Genomic DNA, 23,691 nt, shown 5'->3' with positions numbered 1-23,691 from the left:
CTCATAGACAGCAAGGTAACAGTCAGTGTTAGCCAGTTTAACACGTTTTCTGGAAGAATTAAATGGCACAATAAGCTGTCTGATGTTTTTAATCAGAGAAGCAAAATAGATTTAGGCATTAATAGGTCAAATGAAACCTGTGCAATCCAAACAGATTGCTTGTCCTTAGGAAACCTATTTTCCTACGGCTCATGTGTGCATTCTCAAACCAATGATATTTACATTTTTTAAGATTTCTGAACACAGTTATTCTTGGTTGCAATTCTAACAGATCCTAATTAACTCAGTTGGTGAAAACATCATTTAAATACAGTCTGCTGCATTTCAAAGCTGCTGTTGAAGGACTTAGCTGCTCAGATATGATCTTTTTTTTTCCTCACAAGAAACATGAAAGCAATTCAATAAACTAACCAAAATTATACCAATTTACAGATACTGATAGTCAGTTGGAAACTCAGCCCTACCAGGAAAATTTTAAAACAACTGCTGTCTAGTATTCTCTCTGAAACATGATCACATCATGCAGGGCAGGCGCATTCACCCACAGGGACCATGGGTTGTTAACGCCATCAGTTACAAAGCTGACAGCACAGCACAGCCATAGCAGTCAAAAGGAAATTCACTTTTCCATTTGAGCATTACTGAAAATATGGTTAGTGACTGCTAGAGTGGTAATAGTCTAAAGGAACAGTCTGTATGCCCTCTGCTATTCCACAGGGATATTCCTTCCTGCCTGCCATTTCTGGAGTCTGACTCCTCTGGTGGTTTAATGCATATGGTGAACCACAGGATAACTGCAGGCAATACCAAGTACATGAACATGGAATGAATTTCTTGACACCTGGTTCTACCTGCCTGCCCTAGCCAGGCCATTTCTCACAGCCCAGGCTGCAATGTGCCCAGCCTCTCCCCAGTGCAGCTCCTGAGAACTTTATCAGAGAGACAGCATTCAGTCACAGGGATGAAAAGCAACCAAGGAATAACTATCACAGGAGAAGGAGGACAAGGAGGTGCTGACTTGCAAACCTCCCTAATTCCTGTCTCCCTGGGACAAGCCCATTGGCCGTACCTGATTGCGCCTGTTCTCGAGCAGCGACGTCTCGTACAGCTGAGCGTTGTGAAGAACAATTCCACAAAATGCCAAATACGCTGCAAAATCCTGGAGGCAAATGAACATCAGCATCTCACAGACAATGCCCCACAGCAGCTGACCTCTAGCCAAAGATAAGCTACTGCAACATTTTGTTTTCACTCTGAAGCATTAATTGATATTTTTGTTATTTTTGGCAACCGCACATTCAGGGTCTGGGTTGTTTTCAGATACTCATAATTTCTTATTTCCTCGAGAATCCCTACTTTTTCAAGAAAAAAAAATCTGAAGGTAATTATCTTGGTACAAACAGAGTACATCTAAAAAGCAGTTTCAAGTTAAAAATAATTGTGCAGCAATGAATATTTTATCTAGAAAAAGTGACCAGAGGCAACTCGCCTCTGAGGGAGTTCAGTCCCTGAGGAAGTCAAAATGAAAATTCGCTAACAGAGCAAACCCCAATTTTTTTCCTCATTCAGGATGGCATTAATTCTGATAGCCTGCAGATACACAATGTGCATTTTGTTTTAAAAGGGAGGTTTTTCAAGAGAAAGGGTGAATTCTGCTTCATTTCTTGCTGATTGTTAAGTCAACTTCTTCAGCCTGAACAAAGCATGTTTTATGCCCCACCTATCTGTGAAATCTGCAAAGTTGTGAAAAAGCAACTGCACTGGGGGAATTAGGAATCAATTCTACTGGCTGCACTCCTGCTTCTCTCATATATTGTTCACAATTTAACTAAAGCTTCTTCTTTTCCTTCAAATGGTATACTGAAAAGTGACATGGTGTTTAAAAGATAATCACTCCATAAGTTTTAACAGTCAAATTGCATTCTTTGGGCTTGCCAGGAGAGTTAAAACCACTTAATTAAAAAATATGTTCATTGAAATTTATGAAAGTGTTTTACAATGCATTTCAGTAGAATAAGCCTGTGTTTCAGAGATATATGACGTGGTGATCCAGAAATGAAATTATTTCACATCCACATTTCTTGTGGCCTCATTTAAAAAAAAAAAAAAAAAAAAAAAGGCAAAAAAGAGGCAAAAACTGCAGTATTGCCAGGAGCGTTTACTTTCTCAGAGATGTTTACTTTTTAGTAACTTAAAAATTTGTGAGCAGCAGGAAAATGAAAAATATATCTATCCCCCTCCCCCTATGAAAACAGAAGAGACAAAAACATCCAGTTCTTATACCTTTTCATCTTGTTCAGTGAAAGTGCCGCCAACTCCAGATTTCTTGTTGATTGCTTGAGCCACACCAACAACCTAGTTTATTCAAAATGGAGAAATAGGCTAACTTTTAGGGGTCTGGCACTGGATTCCATTTCTAGGCATATTTGCATAAGATAAATTATCATTACAGGTATCTGCTTGGTTGACTATTAAATCAAATTGTTCAGTTAATAAACGTTTCTCTCTCATGCAGAAAGATTTCCTAGATTACAGGATTGGAAGACTTAGCCTTTCCCTAATGTAATTCTGCATTTCCATTCCTTTTGAGACAAAGCATCATTAATCTGACAAAGTAAAATGCAAAGCTTTTAGATCTTCTCTGATTTTTAGCATGATTACAACAACTGATAAAAAGCTTTGAAGAGCTGCCTTTGCTTGAAGTGTAGTTGGTGTAAAACCAATGCAAAATGCTAATGATGGGGATTTTTTTTCCATCTTGCTTTTTTAGGATAAACACTCTCAGAGGAAAACTGTGTGGTAAGCATGTTTAAAAAGTTGTATTTAACCATTAATGGTAAAGTTGTAACTGCTCAACTGATGGAAGACGTGTGCTTTTATTTTTGCAGTGGAAAAGAAGACCATTTACAATCTCTCAGCCCAGCATTCCCAAAATACTGATGCTGTAAGTAAGGCCATTGTTCTTGCACATGAATCACTGCCAACTGCAGGCTCAAAAATGTCTGTCTGAAATAAAGCTCAAGTGTCAGCTCCATTCCATAGAACCCCATTTTTCCCACAGTCAACCTCTTATTTACTTCAGAGAGGAATATTTCTCATCCAGTGGATTTCCTTTCTGTAATAGCCATGTACCACCAGCCTGTATACTCCTCTGGCAGGCTTTGAATGAAAGCAAATCCCTTAACCAGTTTTTATGCTTTTATGTTTTCCTACATGTGCAGAGGTTAAAGCTTAGACCTCTTCTCATGCCACTGTCTTCCCTGGGTGCTGATTTAAATTTTTTTTCCTAGTTTTGGTCCAGTATGAGCTAAGACAACTTGAACAAGGCCAGAGACTTTTCACCCAAAAGGTGAGTACTTCCACACTGGTTGTTTAAATACATTCCCTTCATGAAAGCAAAGTCTGCAGTGCTTAAAAAAAAAAACCAAACCCATAAAAAAACAGTAAAAGGACCGTATTAATATAGGAAAAGGAAAAAAAAAAGGAGTATTTAGGCTCCTTTCATCAACACTCCAGGTTTCAGATACTTTAACAAGGGCAGGTGTTCCAAGAGCAACGGTCAGTTTTACATCTTTGATAAGGTCTGTCAGTAAAGGATTTTAACTGAAGGGAAAGAAGTAACTCTGCTAAAATTCATGTTGACTTGGTGAGGATAAAAATTTTGTGCATATGCAAACCTTTCTCTTTTTAGTTGCTCTTTCAGTGGCATTCTAAGCTTCCAGACAGCTTCGTATTGTGCCCATTTTTCTTTCATGCAAAATGAACAGTTTTAAAAATTAAACTGGTCCAAATTCTGGCTTCATTTTTATCAGTTGAAGTTTCAGTGCACTTATCAGAATTCCATAGAATGTGGTGCAGAGACAGTAATGAGAAAAAACTTCAGACAGGCATTTCTTAGCCATTGGAGTCTTGCCTGCAACGAGGTAATTAGGAGAAGACGTAGGAAACTCAAGAGGATCTGCTCCTGTTACTAAAGTAATTATATAATTAGGACAAAAGTCAATCATGTGGTAGCATTTGGGGCCATGGAAAACATATGCCTGCATTTTAGAGAATGTAAGCACAGCATCAAACTTAAATCCTGATTTTTAAAACTTATTCTAAACAACTCACAAATAACAATAGGTCAAATCTGTTATCTTCAGCTGGGAGTTTTGTTAGCACCAGCAGAAAAACTGACTCAAAGGTGACCAACTGCTCTGGGCTCAGCTACACAGGGAACTAAAAAAAGCTCAAGATATTACTCTGGACTGAGGAAAACCAAGGCTAAGGAAAAGACTGAAGTAATTAGGATCTGCTTATACTTCAACACCTGTGAGTTTAGGGTCTAATCACTGAAGTAAGCAGAGCACTGTGGAGTGCTACAAGCTCCTTTTCCTGAGCTTTCCTTCCAATTTGGACTAGCAAGTGGGGTCATAGAACACAGTATATATATGTAGAGGAATCCTGCAGTTCTCAACAAGAGCCTTTTTCCAGGTTTGCTCTATTGAAAGAGGGTAAGGGGGTGAGCACAAGGCAATTTCCCTTGGATCAGAAACCCAGTACTTGGCTATTTTCCATTCAGATCACATAATATAGACATAGACCATCAAGACAAAAAGCAATTTTGATTACGGAATTATTCCCTTACTTTCAGTCCCGAGGAACAAACCTTCCATCAATTGCTGATTCAATACCCACACATGTTCTGCCACATCTGAACACAGCTTTCCTGATTGTATTGTTGCTGGTAACACAGGTGACCTGCCAGTGCTCTACTTGTTCTCTAACCTTTCTTTTCTAGCACAGCTAGGAAAAACTATTAAAAAACTATTATTATTAAACTTTTCCAGTTTAATAAATCCTGATGCACATTACAAGGAGAGGTATCTTCTAATTATCAGAGAACTTCATTTTTACTCTTTTCTCTCAATTGCTGAGTCCTGCCTCTAGAAGTAGCAGGCTACCTGGAGTACCCAGCGGGTGACAACTGATGACTTCAATGTTGGTGACTGTGTTCTGGAATCTACGTGGATGGCTTCATGCTGCAGTCTTTTGCACATTAAAATTACAGGCCTAACTCTGTGAAAACTGTTCCAGCTCTAAAGGCAGCTGGTGCTTTTTTCAGTAGGTTCTTACTCAAGCTGGCTTCTGATATAATTAATTTTTCTTCTTAAGGAGATATATTTATTTACTCTGTCACCTCAAGGAAAATGAAATTAAAGCCAAAGAATGGTGACAGAAAATGGGAACCTTGAGATTTTTGATACAAGACTAAACCCACTTCAGAAGACAAGCTGGTGTTGACTTCACTTTGTTCTCCTGGTCTTGTAGAGGTTGGATTCAAGCTTATAAAATTATCCTACAGTGACAGAACTCCATTTACAGACTTTGATTTTTTTTTTTTTAATCAACAAAAACTTCACATCTCTTTCAATCATTCATGCCAACAGCAACCTCCACACGTTGCAGCAGTCTAGCTACTCTAATGTATGTCTCAGCAAAAGCAGAGAATCCATCCAAGAACCACATTACTGGCCTCCATAACCCTGCACAAAGACTGATGCTGGAACTGAGTTTGTTTCAAGTCATCTTGGCTAGACCTGCTCTAGCCTGCAATGATTGGGATGTGTGATATCTGAAGGGTTCACAGGGGGAGAAAATAACTTTGCTGGCTAAAGGTGACAAGCCCAGTCCCATTTTATGCCATAAAATTTAACAGGGGATTTTCAAAGGCTGTTGTAATGAGTAGCACCCCTGATTTGTTGGGAAGAGCTTCCCAGTGACAGGAGGCATGGCCCAGTCAACAATAAACCAAATAACTGATTGAGCATTGCCACAAAAAACCCCGGCATTTCCTATCCAATCACTATTAAATTCAATCTTACACACTCACAGCCTGGGAGAGACATCTTAGTTAATTCAGCTAAAAGCTCCATATGAGAAAATCCTAGAGATTCCAGTAGAAATTAAACTGAGATTGACTTTGATGAAAATGACTACATCTAGCTCAAAGGAAAAAAACAACACCACCACAAACAAACAAAGCAGCAATAACAGAAAATTGTGTCACTCCTGGAGATCCTGTAATGGCAGTTGTGGTGGCTGAGCTTCAGAGACCATTCTCCAGGGATTCCAAACCTGCTGGAGATCTGTACTGAGTTTTCCATCAGCTCTAAAGAGCTCCGCAAATTGGTTCAAGCTGAGGAATGGAGTAAGGATGTCTACTATTCCCTATCCAGTCCCTCCAAAATGACTTTTTGTGTACAAATGTCTAAGACATGCGAAAGGTAAAGTTCTCTTACTGCACTGCAGTGTGTCTTGTTACTAATTCCTGGGTCCCTTCCATGAGCTCTTCTGTGAATCGGATTTTTTTCATTTATAGATTCTCTTACTAGCTGTTATTTTTAAATGAGACTTCGGTTTCTCACATGCCTCGTGGAAATATAGGCAAATGTGAAAAACATCTACTGGAAAAATCTCCGTACTTCAGCAGGCCCAGAGGATTTAGTAATCAGCATGAGATTTTTCCTCCTCTCAATTACTGACTCTTTTGTTTAAAAAAAAAAAAAAGCATTAATATTGAACAAACAAACAGAAAGCCCCAGTTGCTTCTCTTTCTCAGTGTTTATTTTTGGATGTCTTCCAGAATCATCTTTTGACTGTGATTGCTGACATCCTGGGCTAAGGCAGCATTCACAAGCCTCAACATTTCTAGAGGGGCTTCAGGGATTTTTCGATTTTATCTATTTATTATTTTAACAGGGAGGAGCCAGTATTCTGGTTTTGTTGTTTGGGGGATTTTTAAACAGAAAAAGCAGCAGAATGCAAATGGAAAATTAAGGACTGATTCACTGACTCCAATGTCTCTCCAAAAACACGTCAGTCATTTGTTACAGAGAGAATGAGAAAAACCTTCTGGTAGAGGCTGTAAAACTCCAAAAAAATTACCAACTGCCATCCTTTCCTGTAAGAAATCGTACAGTTTAACACCTTCAAATTATTGCCTATGAGTCTAACGCTCCTCAAACTTTAGGTTGGCTGAACTTGTCAAAATAAACAAATTCCTGCTTCCTTTCCGCTCGCCGATGCACTCAGGAGGAGGAAGCTGGTCGAAGACACGGCCCATTGCAGATTTATTCAGCCCTTAAGTCATGGTGGGCTGGACAAACAGACTGCAGCTCTTATTCCTTCCCCACCCACCACCAGCACCTGGTGAGAAGTGAGCACTTCCACACTCCCCAGCTTTGTAGCTCCTTTCTGTGCCCAGTTCCATGGAGCATACCATCTTTTACCAACTGACAAAAAGAAAACGGCACTGCTTAGATGACATTGGAAGCCTTGCATCAGCCTGACATGGACCACTGATCCCTGACAGTTCTTCACGTGGCATCTGCTCTGCTCATCTGCTGGCCCAGGGCCAGCAGTAGCTGCTGCCAGGTAGAAAGGAGAAGACTTTAAAGTAGAAGTAGGAAAGGATCAAGTGCTGTCCTTGGGAGGATGGAACAAAATAATTTAAGATGAAGTTTTGCAGTATGTGAAAAAAGGCAATACCAGCTGTTGATCTGGGTCAGATAGAATAAGATTCCATAAACAAGTTAATGCAGGAGTTGAATATATTCATTTAAGAGAAAAAGTTTAGTGCAGTACAAGTCAAGGTGACACTCTACAAAAGGAGTGAAAGATGGAAGAACAGAGAAAAGAAGGTATGATATCTTCAAATCAATCTTGGCAACATTTCTTTTTGGAAGCTTGAGTTTTCTGGAAGCAAACTATAAACGCTCTGAAAAATCAATGAATTCCAGGAGAGCAAAATCTCCATTTCAAAGCTCTGACCCACCGTGTGGAAAGCCTTACATTTTATGAGTATTCTCTAACCGGTGATGTGGCTGAGGGCCACTACAGTCAGGATCAAAGACTGCATCTCATCTTCTCCTGTTCATTGGCTCTCATGGACTTCTTACTGAATTCACTTCTCAAATACTCAGGGCAAAAAGCTGTTGCTAGCCCATAACAGGAATTCTCCCTACTGCAGTAGCATGAGACAGGATGAGAGAGCTCCCATGAGAAGCAGCACAGACAGGAAATATGGACAAGAGTTCAGTGAGGAGATTCACATTGTTTCAAATTAGGAGTGATTTAAGTTATGACTTGAGGGTGACTTTCCTGAATCATATTGGCACCGTGTGTTTTTCAATGCCCGATGTCAGGCATTTAGCTCATGAGTAATAAATTAAGAACCATGCTGAGTTAAGAGTGTAAAAATAATCAGGCTTTAGACAATGATAAAACCCATTTTGAATTAAGCAATATAGATACAAGCTAAGCCAAAGTACAGTAAATTAATCACAATTTGAGATAGACCAGTAAATGTGCAGAGAACCTTAATGCTGACAGATACTGAGTACAGGAAGCAGGAACAGCACTTCTGGAGTTAAATACTTATACTCCACTGCTGCATTGGGATTAAACTCTTCCTGAAAGTTCCCTTTGGCTTGCATTACTCAACTAGATAAGATAAAATTACAGTCTAAACAAACATAAGCAGTCTTGCTTTAAAAAAACATGGTTGTAAGATGATGACTGCCAGCTAATGAAAGTTTAAAGCATCTTGACTGGAAATAGTATTGCATGAAGTGATCCCAAGATTGCAACTTACCTCTTCCCTGTGATTCTTTATTGGCATACAGAGAATGCTCTGAGTCTTATACCCTGTGATCTGGTCAACTTCTGCATTGAATCTTGGATCCTGATACAAGAAGAAATTGCTATTATTAGACTACTAGCCTAAACACCAGGTGGGGGGTTTTTCTACCTTGGTTTATATTTTAACAAAAGTTTACTATTTTGACTGTTACCCAAGATAACAAAGGTTCCATTACCAGCCAATAATTATATAAAGCTGTTACAATCAGTGGGTTAACAACAGAAAAGCATTTGTGTGGAATGAGAGTGCCACTAGATTAAGACCACTGCTATAAAGAACAAAAAACCCAAACCCTCGGAGAAGCTTTTTTTTTTTTTTTTGAGCCTAGACCATCACAATAATGAATATGCTCATGGATTAACCATCCCTAGTTTACCTTTTATCATCAAGAAAAAAGCACAGAAGTGAAAGATCCGTGCCCACAGAGAAACAGTTTCACACATGTGATTTATGGTTTTGCTTTTAACAAGACATTGCTTGTTTCATTTGTTCATCTCAGTATTGAATTCTGAATAATGACCTCCACAGAACTCGTTTTCCTAGTCCTAGCTTTGTGTTTCCGTATGCACACCTATCTATAATACACATATTATAACCAAAACCATGGTCTTGAGTTTGCATCTTGACCACTTTAAGTCATACAGCACCAAGAACAGGCATTACAGTGGTAATATTCCAGCAGGTGATAATGCAGCAGCAGCAGCTTTTTCAAGCATTGCTGAAGATGGATTTCCTTGGCTTACCTCATAGGCATTCTTGATGTTGAGAGGCTGCCCTATGGCTGCCACATGACCCACAATGCCCTTGTTCCACTCCAGGCGAATGCAGTTGTTGGAAGCTTCTTCCAGGGTGGATCCTTCTGCCACATCAAACAGCCTGCTCACGAGAAACTTCTCGTTGGAGCTGTCCTCACACACCAGGAACAGGGAATAGCGGTCGGCTGCGATCAGCTCGTGGATATGTAGGAAGATCTTATGGCAAAGCGCTGTGACATCTAAGTGACTAGAAATATCTTTCACAAGTTCTAACAGTCTCGAGCACTGATCCCCTGCACTGGTCTCAGTCCTTGGAGATTGCAGAGGCATCTGTTCCTTCTTGTCAGAGCCAGAGAGGAAGCTCACTGCTCCTACCGAGTCCTTGACAAAAATAGGCCTCAAGGGTCTGTCAAATTCAGAAGCGGAGATTTTCCTCGCTGGTGTCCCAGAGCTGGTGGTCTCGGCACAGGCGGGCTGGTGACAGGCACAGGCTTCGTTCTGGGACTTGGTTCCCTCCTTGCAGACTGGGATGGTGTGAACTCTCTCAGCAAACCATGCATTAACCATTTCTCTGTAAAACACAACCAAAAATACAGTGAATGACATGAACTGAAAATCCTCTAGTGCACGTTGGAAGCTGACAATGTGAGATGACAACTAAACCGTCTCACACAGAGGACACTGATGCACCTTTAGACTCCTTTGTATCAATATTCTCCAGTTTTACACAGCACTTAGCCCAGATAAAGCAGTAACATTTTCTGTCCCATAAAAAAGCAGCGTTTTTGCCTAGAGGAGATACTTGAATAGGGCAGAGGAGGACCACTTCTGCTGTGGTTTTCTGAGTACAGATCAGAAGTTTACACCATCATTTTGGGACTGAAAAGCTCCAATCCTTTCCATTCCTAAGATCTGGGTTTCTGTATAAGACATATATATTAATTTGAAGACAAAACTTCCTGTTTGTGACCTCCCAAAAACAAGTTTTGAACTTGAATTCTGTCAATCACCTGCAACCCTTCCTATTTTTTCTGTTGCCAATATACTATCTATTTTTAAGTTAACTTCCCCTGCCCTCCAAGTTAACAAAAAACGCTGGTTGGATTCAAAGCACCAAAATTTTACTTAAAAGCCATCAAAGAAACATGAATATTACCAATTCAACCCCCTTCAAAATAAGGAAAGGACATACTGTTTTCATGCATCTCTTGTGTTTCCTTTCCTTGCAAATTGTACTCCTTGTCTAACTCAACCTCAAATTCTGAATTACTCTAAAATTGCATTTTTAAGAGGCCATCACCAATCAAAAAATGCCATGCATCTCTAATATTTAACTGTGCTTTTCAAGTTCAGTTAGCACTAGAAAGCCAACCCTAAAAATGTCCTCACTAAATACAGCATATCATCATAACATGAGTATACTTCCTTTAATCACTGTAATATTTTCTTGTCCAAAGTCTGAGGGGTTTTACTTTCAGTTTCTTTTTGTCTTTTGGTTGGTTGGGGGTTTTTTTGTTTTTTTTTTTTTTTTTTTTTTTTGCTTTTTTAACACAAGGCTTTTAATTTCATTTGCTCAGTGTCGAGTACTCCTTGCAGCACATGCCCTACTCTCAGAAGAAGTGGGTTTTGCTGTATTACATAACATCTGAGCCTAGGAACAGCAAAAATCCTATTAACAAGTCTGATCTTTTAGAAACCTTTCATGGTGGTCATGTTTTAAATTTGGGATATTTGTTATTTGCTCAGCAGACCACAGGAATTCTGAGAGTGAAGCTGAATGAAGCCATGGAACTGAGTCAGGTTAGTCAGGCACTGATCAGTTACACGCGTCAGTGTACGTTACAAATGAAAAGCACTGCACAATAGTCATCTTCCTTACAGCACACCTTGATTTCTGCTGTAGGATGCAATACTGCAAGCACAATTAACCCTTAAAGCAAACTAATCAACTGAAACCTAAAATCCAACAGTATTATTCTTAATAGCAAGCCATCCACAAAAGGCGACTCATTTGACTTCAGCTGGGAAGGCTTGAATGAGTTTTTTAATCACATGTCATTTGGAGACCTCAACTGTAGGCAAACATGCTGTAAAGAACTGAATTATTAAAAACCAATGATCCTCCTTTACTAAAGCAACAATACCTAGTTGTTGTGCAGTAACCTCATCCAAGTGTTTCTTGCAGTGAAACAAAGAAAAACTAATATATTATTAGAAATTTGACTCTAACAGTATCACTTTCCAGAACTTAAACAGGATGAACGTTAAGTTAAATGTGGGAGCTGTGACCACTTATTACTGCAATGCATATTATGATTTGCATAGGACAGTGTCACACTTACAAAAACTGTTTCACTGAGAGTCAACATAATTAGCTAGCATTTGGTAACACTTGGAATTGTCATTCATTAGATCGAATGAGAAAGAATAAAAATTTTCAATTCAAGACCAAAAATATTCTTAAGAAAATGAAAAAGCAAAAGAGAAAAAAAATCTGTAGGTAAATACAGTACAGCCTCTGAAATCAGTGCTGCTAACTCTTGTTAGCAGATGTGTTATATGCGAGTCCCTTTCACTTCACTCTGATCTCCTCTATAATCAAAAATTAGCTGGAAATTTTAGCTTCTACAAAACAAAACTTGCATCTAGCACTAAAGCTGGAGAAAACAATGCGCAAACTCCAGCTGGAGGCATTTAAACCTCAGACACAAGAATGTAGGTATAGAAAAATAAATGGTTTTCAAGAAGATCAGTGACTTGACCCAGAGTCACATGCGTGCTCTGACTTCGTTTCTGAGCACTGAGGACTGGCATTAATGGAAGGTAAGATGGAAAAGTAGCAGTAATAACACAGTACCAGATGGAAGGTCTTCAACAACTGATGAGGCTCAGAAGCCATGCAATTGAAAAGGCACAAATTTGAAGGCATGTTTGGAAATGAACCTGCGCTGTTGTTGGGCAACAGCAGTTTGTAGAGCCATCTGATTCAGTGCTTACTTACTCCTGGGGAAAGGAGAATATAACAAGCCATCATTTTCCCTTCTTATTTGCACTGAACTTACATACATGGATGTGTTGATACAAGATGCAAAGCACAGAAATAATGTTACCTTTCACACATAAAGAAAAAGCTACAGCAGAAGCTTGATTTATCAGTAGAAACCTGTTATTTTATTAATTCGGCAGTATTATGTTATGATTTCCCCAGGCCTTAATGGTGTAGCAAAAGCAATCAGTAAGAACAATGTACTCTGAATGCTAATACCTGTTCTTAAACTGTGGCTGTGAGATTATTAATTTTTTACCCTCTTGCCTCTTTGCTGTATAAAATAAGCATACATTTCTTGTGGAGGTTATTGAGCGATGTGGAACATAGCCGTAAAACCTTCCACATGAAACAAATTATGTTTAACAAGAACTGACTACTTCTTGGGTATCAGCCCTGTTTATGAAACACTTAAACATTGAACAGAACTGTATGTGAAGCTGCATAATTATGAATAACATATTCCTGTCTTTTAATTTCTCTTGGGTGATGGTTCAATAATTTGCCAACACAGTACGTGATTCTCAGAAAGCTCTTTAGATTAACAACAACAACAGATCCTTAACTAAGCTGGTTAAAGCATGGTTTTCAAATTCCAGCCTTTTAAGCATTTTACTTCGAGCAACAGGAAAACCATTCAAATTCAACTGGAAAAAGAACAGCGTTCAGTGACCTTTACCAAACGCCTCTTTTAACAAGGAAACTATTTAGCTCCTTTTACTTACCCAGTTACACACAGGGGTGGAAGAACCAGCATTGCATGAGCTGATGCGTTCTAACTAACTAAAAATCTCCCTGTCTTGACGTGCATTTGCTTCTTAACACTCAGTCCTATTTAACAATGCATGACAAGAAGGGTATTACGACTAGCACAAGGACTCTCCCAGCACAGAATCAGCTCAGCAGATACTGATACCAGACGCATCCTGAGCCACAAGTGAGGCTCCTGGAAATCGGCAACGGGTGCCATGTACAATTAAGACATCATTTTGAAAGGACTGCAGGAAGAAACCAACCCTTGTGACTATTCACCTGAACTGCAGTAGGCATTGGCATTGTCAAGAGCTGATTGTAAGGACGAGACCCTGGCTGTAGTTTAGAAGTTGCAGGAGCAGCTACTGATCCACAGTGATCCATGCAGACAGTTAAACACAATGCAGCACCTCCAGCCCACCATGGCAATCACTGTGAGCTGAGGAGTTACAGCACCCATATTCCTCTGGGCCAGGATGCATCCTTGACTGCACTGTGATCCTTTAAAATCAACCTTCATTCAAGAAAGATGTCATGTATCCCAGAACTCATGAGCAGGAAGAGGAGAATATGAAGTTACCATTTTTTAGTCACTCCTAGCATCCAAATCCAATCTTTCCTCCTTAAAACATGACAGTAGTGACTGCTGAATATGGCCGGTGACTTCAGCAGATGATAAAACTGGCGCAATTTTGAAGCGATAGAACTAAGAAGGGGATAAAAATGCAATGGCAGGCAAAACATTGAAGGAAAAAAAAAAGATGGTGTGACTCTCCCCTCTATCATGTCTTATATACAAGCAGACGTAATCTGCACTTCATGAGACCTTGTGAGCTTCAGAGGAATTAAGATTCTTTAGCCCTGATCTGTTAAATGCCGCCCACAAAGTAGACCTGTCCGTTGAGCAAGAAGTTCTTGGTATTAATAGGCAATAAAAATAGAAAAACAGTGGTTGAGAAAACACAGGCACAAGGAAGCAACATGTCTTGAGCCAGGTCATGCAGGAGGGCACATGTAGAGCTGAAGAGAGCCTCACTGTATTTCCTGTGCCATATGCTTCAAACCATATCGACACAACACTAATCACTGTGTTACTCATACACTGGGAATATGACATAATTTATTGTACCCATCTTTGCTTCGTTGTGATTATCTTCAAAGTACACAGCAAACTTCCCAAAAAGAAAAACCAACCACCCAACCCAGTGAAAATATTTAAGTATTAACAGCCAGGTTGTGATTGTCTCGCTTACATATGGCCACACTACCCACATAAGAACACACCAATGTGACCATTCAGCAGAATTTCTTGGCACCTTTGGAGAAAACATACAAAAGAAAAAATGCAAAGGTAACACTGAGATGCAACAAGGACAGTAAAAACTGCACGTTACTTACCTTGCACTAAGAATGGGTAACACTTGCAGTTCCAGAACAGAGCACGGCAATAAGTAGCTTTCAGTGAAACAGCAGATAATTGTCTATTCTCTGCATTGCTCACAAACCATTCATATACACAACTGTCATGTTTTCGTAGTCGTGTGGACTGTCCTGCTGATCTTTCATTCAAACCAGCAGTTACTGGTAACACACTTCAGGACAGGCATTACAAACTTGCCTACTAGAAAACATCAGCTTGCAAGTGGCTGAATTCCTGTAGCCTAATCCTGCCAATGTTGAAATGTGCAATATTGCAAGCTGAACTTGATGACTGTTTTCTTGATTGCCTTCCATAAAATAACCACTAGATGTCTTCAAATTTCTCTCCACTATCTTGACATAAATCAGACACAGAAATCATTTAAAGCATTCACAAAAACTCCAAAACTATTCAGTCTTAGCAAAGGAGTTTGAAACGCAATGCCACTTGGATATTTTACTTGTCTTCTCATTTTCTTTCTAGTACTTCCTATTTCACAATCACATTCTAAGTGGTTTTGTCTCTTTTCTACTAATGGAAAGATTTAAATAAAATGTATAAGGCCTCATTAGATGGGAAGAGTAAACTGTAAAATAAGTGCTTTCAAACTGACTGAAAGAGCAGATCGACAAAAACAATATATGTTTTTCCTTAAACCCTTCCCAGTTATAGTTAGTGGAGATGTCATTTTTCACAGTGGTAGGCAAACAATTCTGGAAAATGAAGTATGACAGTGCCAGTTTTTTAGCACGATTAGGTTTAACATATTAGCATACATTTAGCTTTAAACATGTCAATTGGCACAAATGATTTCGGTTTGAATGCAGTTCTTAATTTAGAACATTAATTCTTGATTCAAACCATCTCATGAGAGACTGAAATAACTTGAATCTTATTTGAACACTTTTTTAAATAGAAGGCCAAGATGGCTTTATTATTTGTAGCAAAAGTATTCAAATTGGAAAACTAACACTGACAGGCTGTTCTTGGCTATTCTCAAGTTTTCTTTAATAACCTAACTTCAAGTTTCGCTTTTTACAAGGAAGCTTTCTTCCACGGAAGAGACTTTCTGCTTCTACTATAAGGAAAGACAGACTAAATCCTCAGGGATTAAAGTTCAAATTCTAAAACCTGACCTTTATTTCTCCTCTGTATGTTTGCTTCTTGCTCCAAGATCAAAAAGAGAAAAAAATTAAAAACAACTAGGTACTGAATGTTTTTGTTGAGAAAGTAGTACAACAATACCAGCAATTTCATTAAAAATTGAGGAAGAATTAAATTCACACCTTCTTGGAGACCACATGTAAATCTTCAGCACTTCTTCATTTCCACCTGAACTCCTAAACCTAATACCTGAATAGGGGTTAGGTATCACTGAAGTGGTGCAGAGGTTCTGGGCCAGATCTCTTGGCTGGGGTGAGTTATCCCTAATGCACAAATAAGTGGGAAGACATACTTCACTAAGCAGATATATTTTTGTGGCAATATTTTCAGTGCCAGACCCAATGTGAAATTGCAACCATTGTGTCATCCACAAAGGCTGTTTGAGTAGGGCTTCTTTTCTGGCACTTTGCAAATAGCTCCTTTTGTATTTAATGCCCTTTTAAAAATATTGTTTTCTTCAAGTCAACCATATAAATACGAAAGCATTCCATGTAAATTCATGTATGTTTCTTTTCCAGTAAGGAAAAGAAATACCTCTATACTGTGCTTTTATTAAATATATATATATTTGTAAGACAAAACCAAAACACTTAAACGGTAGAAATTAAAATAGTTACATTAGTTGCAGTCAAGAACGTATTGCCTAAAGCCTCCTCACAGGAGGATTCCTCAGCAGATACAGAGGATCATGGAGGTTCTCTACTGGGCAAGTCAGAAATGGAAGAAAGGTGTCAAACTTGGTTGAGTTTCCTGCAGAGGCAATGTATGCCTCAGCTCCACTTTTCTCCCCAGCAGTTTGACCCTGTTCTCTAAAGTCTCCCCAGTTACAGCTAAAAGAACCCCACCCAACAATGGAAATGAGATTTCAATGCCTATTAGCATTATCAAAAATACTGTAATGTGGTAATAGTTAGCCTGAAACAGGGGGCAAATAGGGATGTTAACTGCACTAGAGGTTCACCCCATCTTATTTTCTACCCATCCTGAAAGGTTTACCAGGGCATTTTAATTAATGTATTCTGTACACCCAGTTGTTTATTGAATATGGCAAGCAGATCTGAGTGAAAGCATGTTCTCCTTGTAGCTACTCACAGTTTCTGCTGAGTAGTTCATCTCCATACTAAAGATTCTGTGTAGGAGGTCGGTTTAGAGCTTTAAGATGTAAATTGCTACCAAGTGGTTTCTTATCATTTCTCAAATGACAATTTCTTCAATCTACAGTAATTGCTGTTTCAGAAATTGTTTCCAAAATACTCCAGCATTCACCTCACTTTATTTCCAAAAACAAATGCCAGTAGTAGTCAACCACATTTGGAGCTTGATGAATCCAGGTAACATTGCTCATCTTCCGGAAGGCTTTTGAATCAGTAATTAAAAATATTTTGGGATCATGTTACATTCTGCTGTTATCATGAAAGGCACAAGGAAGGATATGGATACATTATTGATAAGTGGGATAACTACGAACATCATTACACCAACAAAAAAATCTTTGCAAGATTTCACAGAAATTGATTTTCTTTCCCTGTACTTAGTTCTCAGAAAAGCTCGGTAAACATTCTACAAAACCAAATAAGGGGGAGAAAAATATTCTGATCCCTTGCATTAATACCAGTGCTTCCTGTGGGTTTCAAGCCATGGTCCCAAGAATCAGCAGGTATGCAGCCAGCCCTCCTGTAAATGCTTTACACCGGGAACTTAGAAAAGCCAGTCCCCTTTCAGCATATCCCAAATACCTGCACAACCTTCCATACCTGCACTGGAAAGCTACTGGGATCCTTCACAAAAGTTCAGAACTCACTGTCTACTTACCAAGCTCGTGCTAGAAGCACAAAGTTCATACCTGTGCATTTTTAGGATTATTACTTTTTTTGGGTATGCAACACCTTTTTAAGAAAAACAGGCCACAGCACCTTTCAGTGCAGAAAACCTCCAATAGCTTTATCTTTGAAAATCAGAACTTTCATTTAATTACAACAAATGAAACACATATGCATTGCCAATGCACAGAATGCCTATGACACATAATAATTAGGAGATTGAAAGTAAGCCAGCTTCAGGTAGCTGGCTTAAACTTAAAATCCATCTAGACAAACTAGAAGGCAAATGTCCTGACTAATGTAGTACACAGGCAGGACATTACAAATTGATTGTCCACCAGCCATCAAGAAGTAAAAAAAAACCCAAACAACTGCACTGGAGTTTTCTCAAAGCAATAAACGTTATTGATATATTCAAGTAATGCAATACCTGAATTTTAGCACCATTTCCCAGCAAACTCCAGTTCTGGAATCCTCAGTGAAGCACTATGAAGTACCAGACAGTTAAGAACCTTTATTTTTCCAAATACAATCTCACCTTAATTCACTTGTAAATATTTCCTCAAACCTGCTAATAAGCCATGATGCATTTATAACAAAATAATCTTATTTCCACTGAAGGGCATGTAAGATTTGGGTCAATAATTTGTTTCCATTATACCATACATTTAGGGAACCAGATAAAAGCCGCCTGTAACAATACAGTTACCTCTTATTGAGAATTTTCAGTTTGGCTGTTTTGGCAGGCTGCTGCTTCTGAGTACAACGAGTGCTAAGAGAGAATCCCTCCCATATTTTTAAAACAGGGACAAACAGGAAGTGAGAAGTACAGGGTTGAAATAAGTGTGATGTTTGAACACGGCAATCAATCTTAAAGGAACATAAAAAGATAGGACTTCAGTAAGACAAAAAGGGTAATGAATTTAGCCATAAGTGTGGCCAAAGCACACGCTCCCCCAGAACCCAGCAGATTACACCTTCATAGCATCTAGTTAGAACAACCATAATTGCAGCAACCAAGCAGAATTGCCTTACTTGAAAATGTTTCTGCTTCTGGGAAGCCAGAATACGATTGGCAACTCTACAGCTTCGGGAAGGGAAAAATAAGAAGAGCTGGGAAAAAAAAAAGTTTAAACTTCATAGGAGTGAGCCATTTAGAAACTCTTGACCCTTAGGTGTACAGTACCAAACTCTCCAGCTAGAAACTTTGTCAGCCAGCACAGTCTCGCTGAGTGAGCCAAATTCATCTCGTCCCCAAGTGTGCCGGTGACACACTTCCCCTTTGTTGTGCTGCACTTTGATCATCCTGGAACAGCACCTTACAGATAAATATTTATATTGCCTCCACATGTCACTCACCTCCCAAGTATGAAATCAAGTAATAAAAGACTGATTGCATATCTTCCTACTCATAGCATCCCAGTTTAGTCACCTAGTCCGAGGAGGGAGGACTCAAAGCCATTCACCTGGATTACACGCGTGTAGGATTGCAGCCTCACATTGCTCAGGTGGAATTCAATCAATGCAGTTTTAACAGAAACCATTCATAAAGCCAGCCCAGCCTGGAAGGAGGCCGGGATGTAGCCTTCCAGCAGACAGAGGACACTGCCAGCCTTGAGGCATTGCAGATCAAAACACAAGGTGTAAGTGCCTGCAATGTGCTCATCATCTGCAGCACGTCCAAGGGGAGAGTGGAATGCGGGTTCCCTCTTGTTAAGCTACAACCTGTAGCCCTTCCCTCCCAGAATCCAGAACACAGGCTGGGGAGCACAGCGACTCCAACAGTTGTCACCTTATGAGCAAATTGTGAATAGAAAGAAACATCTTTTAAAGCACCACCTTGGCAGAAAATACAATTTTTATTTCAAACCACAACAACAGAAAATAATACCAAACTACCCTATGCAATCTGGATCAGGAGACAACTACTCAATTATAACGCCATACTTAAAAAAAAAAAATAAAATCACAAAGCATACATCTTCTATGCATTATTTAGACATGGAATTAACACTTCTTTGTGTCTGGAAATTACGAACAAAACTACTGTATAAAACACTGTGGGAATTAATTAATTCCAGAAAAATATATTAACTACTCAACACTCCTTATAAAATTGCTAAATTAGATTCTAATTCAAAGCTCATTAGAAGGAGTGGAAATTGCTTGTGTTACCTGGTCATAAGCGATGGAGCTGCTGATCTTTTCCTATTCCTGTGTAGAAATATTTGAGAAACAGATACAGAAACTATCTTTATCCATTACCAATTGTGCCTCACAACTGGCAGCTGAATATGCCTCTGTGCTCCACAAGATCCCAGCTAAAACTAACTTCTTGGTCTATTGCTTTCAGGACCTGTGGGAGCTTTGGCATATTATGGGAAAAAAGCCCCAAACAAACAAAAAAGAAGCAGTAAATCACAAATAGAAGAGAGTTGAAACTAGCTCAGGGAACACTGCTTTACTTGAGAGAGCAAATATAATGCTAAGTAGCAAAACATTAACAACAGTCTCTGTTCAATGTTTGCTGCTCTGCAAAGATTCAGCTGAAACAAAGCATGGTATTAGATGCTAGGATTTTCTCTTTTCAAGCCCTAAATAACACTACCAAGTGGAACACTAAACCTCTTTACAAAATACAGCTATTCTTTCAAACCACTCAGCTCCACATTTTTATCATCTTTGAACCAACATGCAAAGGAATCGGTCATTTGTCTTTTCAAATACAAACTTACATTTAACAGGGATGTTCCTTATTATACAGTTTTCTATTTAAATAATAAGGACAAAAAACCCCAAAACATTCCACGCAAGACAGCAGAGAAGAGAGTTTTGAGACGATTGCAATGTTGCCGACACTTCAAAAACATCATAGAATTGTTGCCAAGCGAGGACTCAAAAGTCAACAGTCTTCCTGCAAACCCCTCTCTAGCTGCAGAGGCACTGCCATCACAGACACTCGACTGAATTGTATTTTCTGAAGTACTGCCTCTTTCAGAACGGCACAAATGCAAAACTGTGCCTCAGAGTGAAGGGAAAAAAAAATACTAACCAAACCTGCCTATGGGAAAACAAATCTGACGCAGCAGTTACTATTAATTAGCATTCCTATTTGTTCAATACTACATCCAGTTTCCAAAGGACTGGATTGCAGGCTGAACTAGGAAAACGCTACTTTCTCAACGCACCACACCAAGTTCTGGAAAGCATCAAGGTCAACGACTTCCACCTATGTACAGCCCTAAACAAATATAAAACCAACATTTAAAAGACACTTTAGAGGCTTTTTTCCTGTTAAATGAACCTAAGGAAGCAGCAGCAGAAGAAAGGGGACTGCCTGACAGATGGTCACAAGCCAGCAAGTGACCCCTGAAGCTTTCTAGCTCACTGCGAGTCAATTATTAATGGGGATTTCTCCTCTTACCACCCCATCCCATGCAGAGAGGAGCAGCGGCAACAAAACCTCCTTCAGAATGCATCCATCCCCGCCAAGTGACTCGGGGAAGAAGCAAACCGGCAGCGGTGAGCAGATGGTGCGAGCGGGAGCGCAGCCGAGAGGAGCGCAGCGAGCCCGCGGAGACGGCGTGTCCGAGGAGCCGACCGCAGCACTTACTAACCCGAGCTCTGCTAGGACATACCGTGGGAGCTGCAGATCGCCCGGGCTCTGCATCCCTACGGCTTTGTTTATCGGAAAATATTCAAAATGGAAACCTGACTCCACTTCTAAAAATAGCCGAATTTACTCCGATTCAACTTGAAGTCCCGCTGTTGAAGTGTGTGACAACAGTGAGCAAATACCTCGTCTTATCTCCAAAAGGCAGCATGTCAAGCCAAGGAGGGGGGGAGGAATGCCCAGACGAGCTCTTCAGGTCCTCAGTATTGGGTTCTCCCCTAGAACCGGCAACGAGAAGGGGCGAGCGGGGAGCGGCCGCCCCCGAGCCGCCCCCTGCCGGCAGCACCCCGCTCCCGGGGCAGAGATCCCTCCCTGCCCCGGGCTGCACCCCGCTCCCCCGGGCAGCGGAGCCCTCCCTGCCCCGGGCTGCACCCCCGCCTACTTCCCGGGGGAAGGCGCAGCGTCCCAGAGGCGCTCTCCCTACTGGACGGGCTCATCAGCTCTCTCGGCGCTTAACCCGTGGCCCTCGCCGCTCCTGGGTCCGCCCTCGTGTCAACAACAAAAACAACAACAACAAAAAAAAAAAAAAAAAGTGACGAACCCACACGGTGACGGAGCTCTCGAAAAGCATCGCTTTGTTTTGAGATGACTAAGTACTGACATAACCCGCCCTCCCCAAGGCAGCAGATGCTCCTTGAGGCTTCTGCCTACCTCGCAGGGCGGGGGAAATACATAGAAGCCCGCTACTCACGAGAAGCTGACCATGTCTGTTTTGAGCGGAGGAGAACACTAAATACATGACTAAAAGCCCTGGGCCGGGTCAGCTTCCCTGAGCGGCTCGCAGTGCCGGGGGGTGAAGGCGACAGCCCGCGGGGAAGCGCCGCATGTACCCCTCGGTGGCAGCCGGACGGAGCTGCTGCGTGGTGGTTTCAGTTCTTGCTCTTTCGCGAGTGGGGCGGCGGGGGTGCGAGTAGCTCCTTTCTATTTTCTTTGGAAATCAGCGAAGTATAAACGGCAAAGAAAGGAACTGCCTCTATCCACTGCCCGCTCACGATCTTACCTCGTAGCTTTTCTAACAAAGTAAGAGCGGGCGAAGTCGCCGTGATCATCCAGCCACGCTTCCAGCGCTTCCTGCTCCGGCAGAGGAGGAGAGCAGCGCTCCATGCTCCGCCGCGGCTGCCGGCGCTGCCTTGCCCGGCCCGGCCCGCTTTACAGCTGCGGTGCCCTGCGCTCCCACCCCCCGCCTACGCCCCGCTCCCAGGTGTGCGGGCAGCAGGAAGCCCGGCCCGCGGCACCTCCGCGCATCTCCGGCCCGGCCGCCGGTCCCGCGGCGGGCAGAGCCGGCTCCACCTCCGCCGCGGCCCCGCCTGCTTCGAAAAAGTGGTAAAATCGAGTGTCACTTTGGAGGGCTCCGCTGTCGGGTGCCTATGAGCCCTGACAGACCTCAGCCTGGATGCGAGTACTGAGCCCCTGGCTTTACAGTCGTTCATGCCTATGCTGCGGCTGTTAGATCCGTTTTAGACTCTGAATAAGCACAGCCTAGCTTTGAGGATGCTCAACACACAGCTCCTACTTTCTCAAAATTAGACAGCTGGGACTGCAATTTTGGTTAACACCGGGCACCGCTTTCATGTGTTGTAGTTCCATTCTGTGATGTGCACGTGCACACGTTTGCAATAATTTATACTCTGCATTCACAATGCACCTTTCTCAAAGTCTGATGCGTGTCTATGGCTTCCTGTGTTGCCACACGTGCAGTGTCTTTGAAGGTAAGATAACAAATAGCAGAATGTTTCAGGGGAAGGGAATGTACAGAATCTTGCAAATTAGTCTCCTGTGTAGTCAATTGAGAGCTATTGTATGAAATGTTTTCTGCTGCTCTTAACCCCCTTTGAGGTGTGCATAGACTCCTGATGCAGAGATAGATCTCCTGTATTTAGAGGGGTGGGGTTCTGCAGCTTGAGAAGCGGCTGCAACAGGAACTTCACGGCAAAGGGGTTCAGAGCCTGACCATGAGCTCGAGGGAAAATCTTCTGTTGTCTTTGTGTCACATCTGTGTGGAGCACTCACTTGGACACGTGTGTCTTTTGGCTGTGAGACTTTGTGTGTAATACGAGGCACACAGAAAGGGAGGTCTTACATGAACATTACTCTGTAGTATAAAGGGAGTCTCAGGGGAAATGTTGTGCATGGTGACCAGAGAGCAAATGTGAAGATAAAGCATAAGCCAGTTACACACAGCACGAGTCAAGCTGCTGTTCAAGGCAAAGACAAATCTTTCAGCAGAGAAATGAAGAATTACCAAGCAAACTGCATAAACAGACAACATGGCAATAAATGAAGCAGGTGTTCAGTGCCAAAACCTGGAAAGAGTGGTATGTTAGGAAAAAAAAAAACAAACGTTGTGCAGATTTCTGCATTAACCATTTCATTT

The 23,691-nt window shown here is 41.0% G+C and overlaps 1 protein-coding gene across 3 annotated transcripts in view; it reads right to left on the bottom strand.

Annotated features, from left to right (window-relative positions):
* Positions 1 to 23,691, bottom strand: part of PDE5A (phosphodiesterase 5A) — a 51,710-nt gene that overhangs the window by 22,744 nt on the left and 5,275 nt on the right. Inside the window, exons 1-5 of one of the 3 annotated variants that reach the window (XM_062494009.1) lie at positions 22,318 to 22,451; positions 9,430 to 10,012; positions 8,639 to 8,728; positions 2,284 to 2,355; positions 1,070 to 1,159 (exon numbers count right to left, since the gene is read on the bottom strand). In XM_062494009.1, coding sequence (XP_062349993.1) covers positions 1,070 to 1,159; positions 2,284 to 2,355; positions 8,639 to 8,728; positions 9,430 to 10,012; positions 22,318 to 22,421 — 939 coding nt within the window. In that variant the 5' untranslated portion in view covers positions 22,422 to 22,451. Of the gene's footprint in view, positions 1 to 1,069; positions 1,160 to 2,283; positions 2,356 to 8,638; positions 8,729 to 9,429; positions 10,013 to 22,317; positions 22,452 to 23,691 lie in introns of those variants that run through there. The other 2 variants (XM_062494007.1, XM_062494008.1) reach the window with 2 other exon arrangements.

Source organism: Cinclus cinclus, chromosome 5 (genome assembly GCF_963662255.1).
Source record: "Cinclus cinclus chromosome 5, bCinCin1.1, whole genome shotgun sequence".
Taxonomy (NCBI): Eukaryota; Metazoa; Chordata; class Aves; order Passeriformes; family Cinclidae; genus Cinclus; species Cinclus cinclus.
The sequence above is the reverse complement of the archived record's forward strand: the minus strand, read 5'-3'. Positions and strand labels throughout refer to the sequence as shown.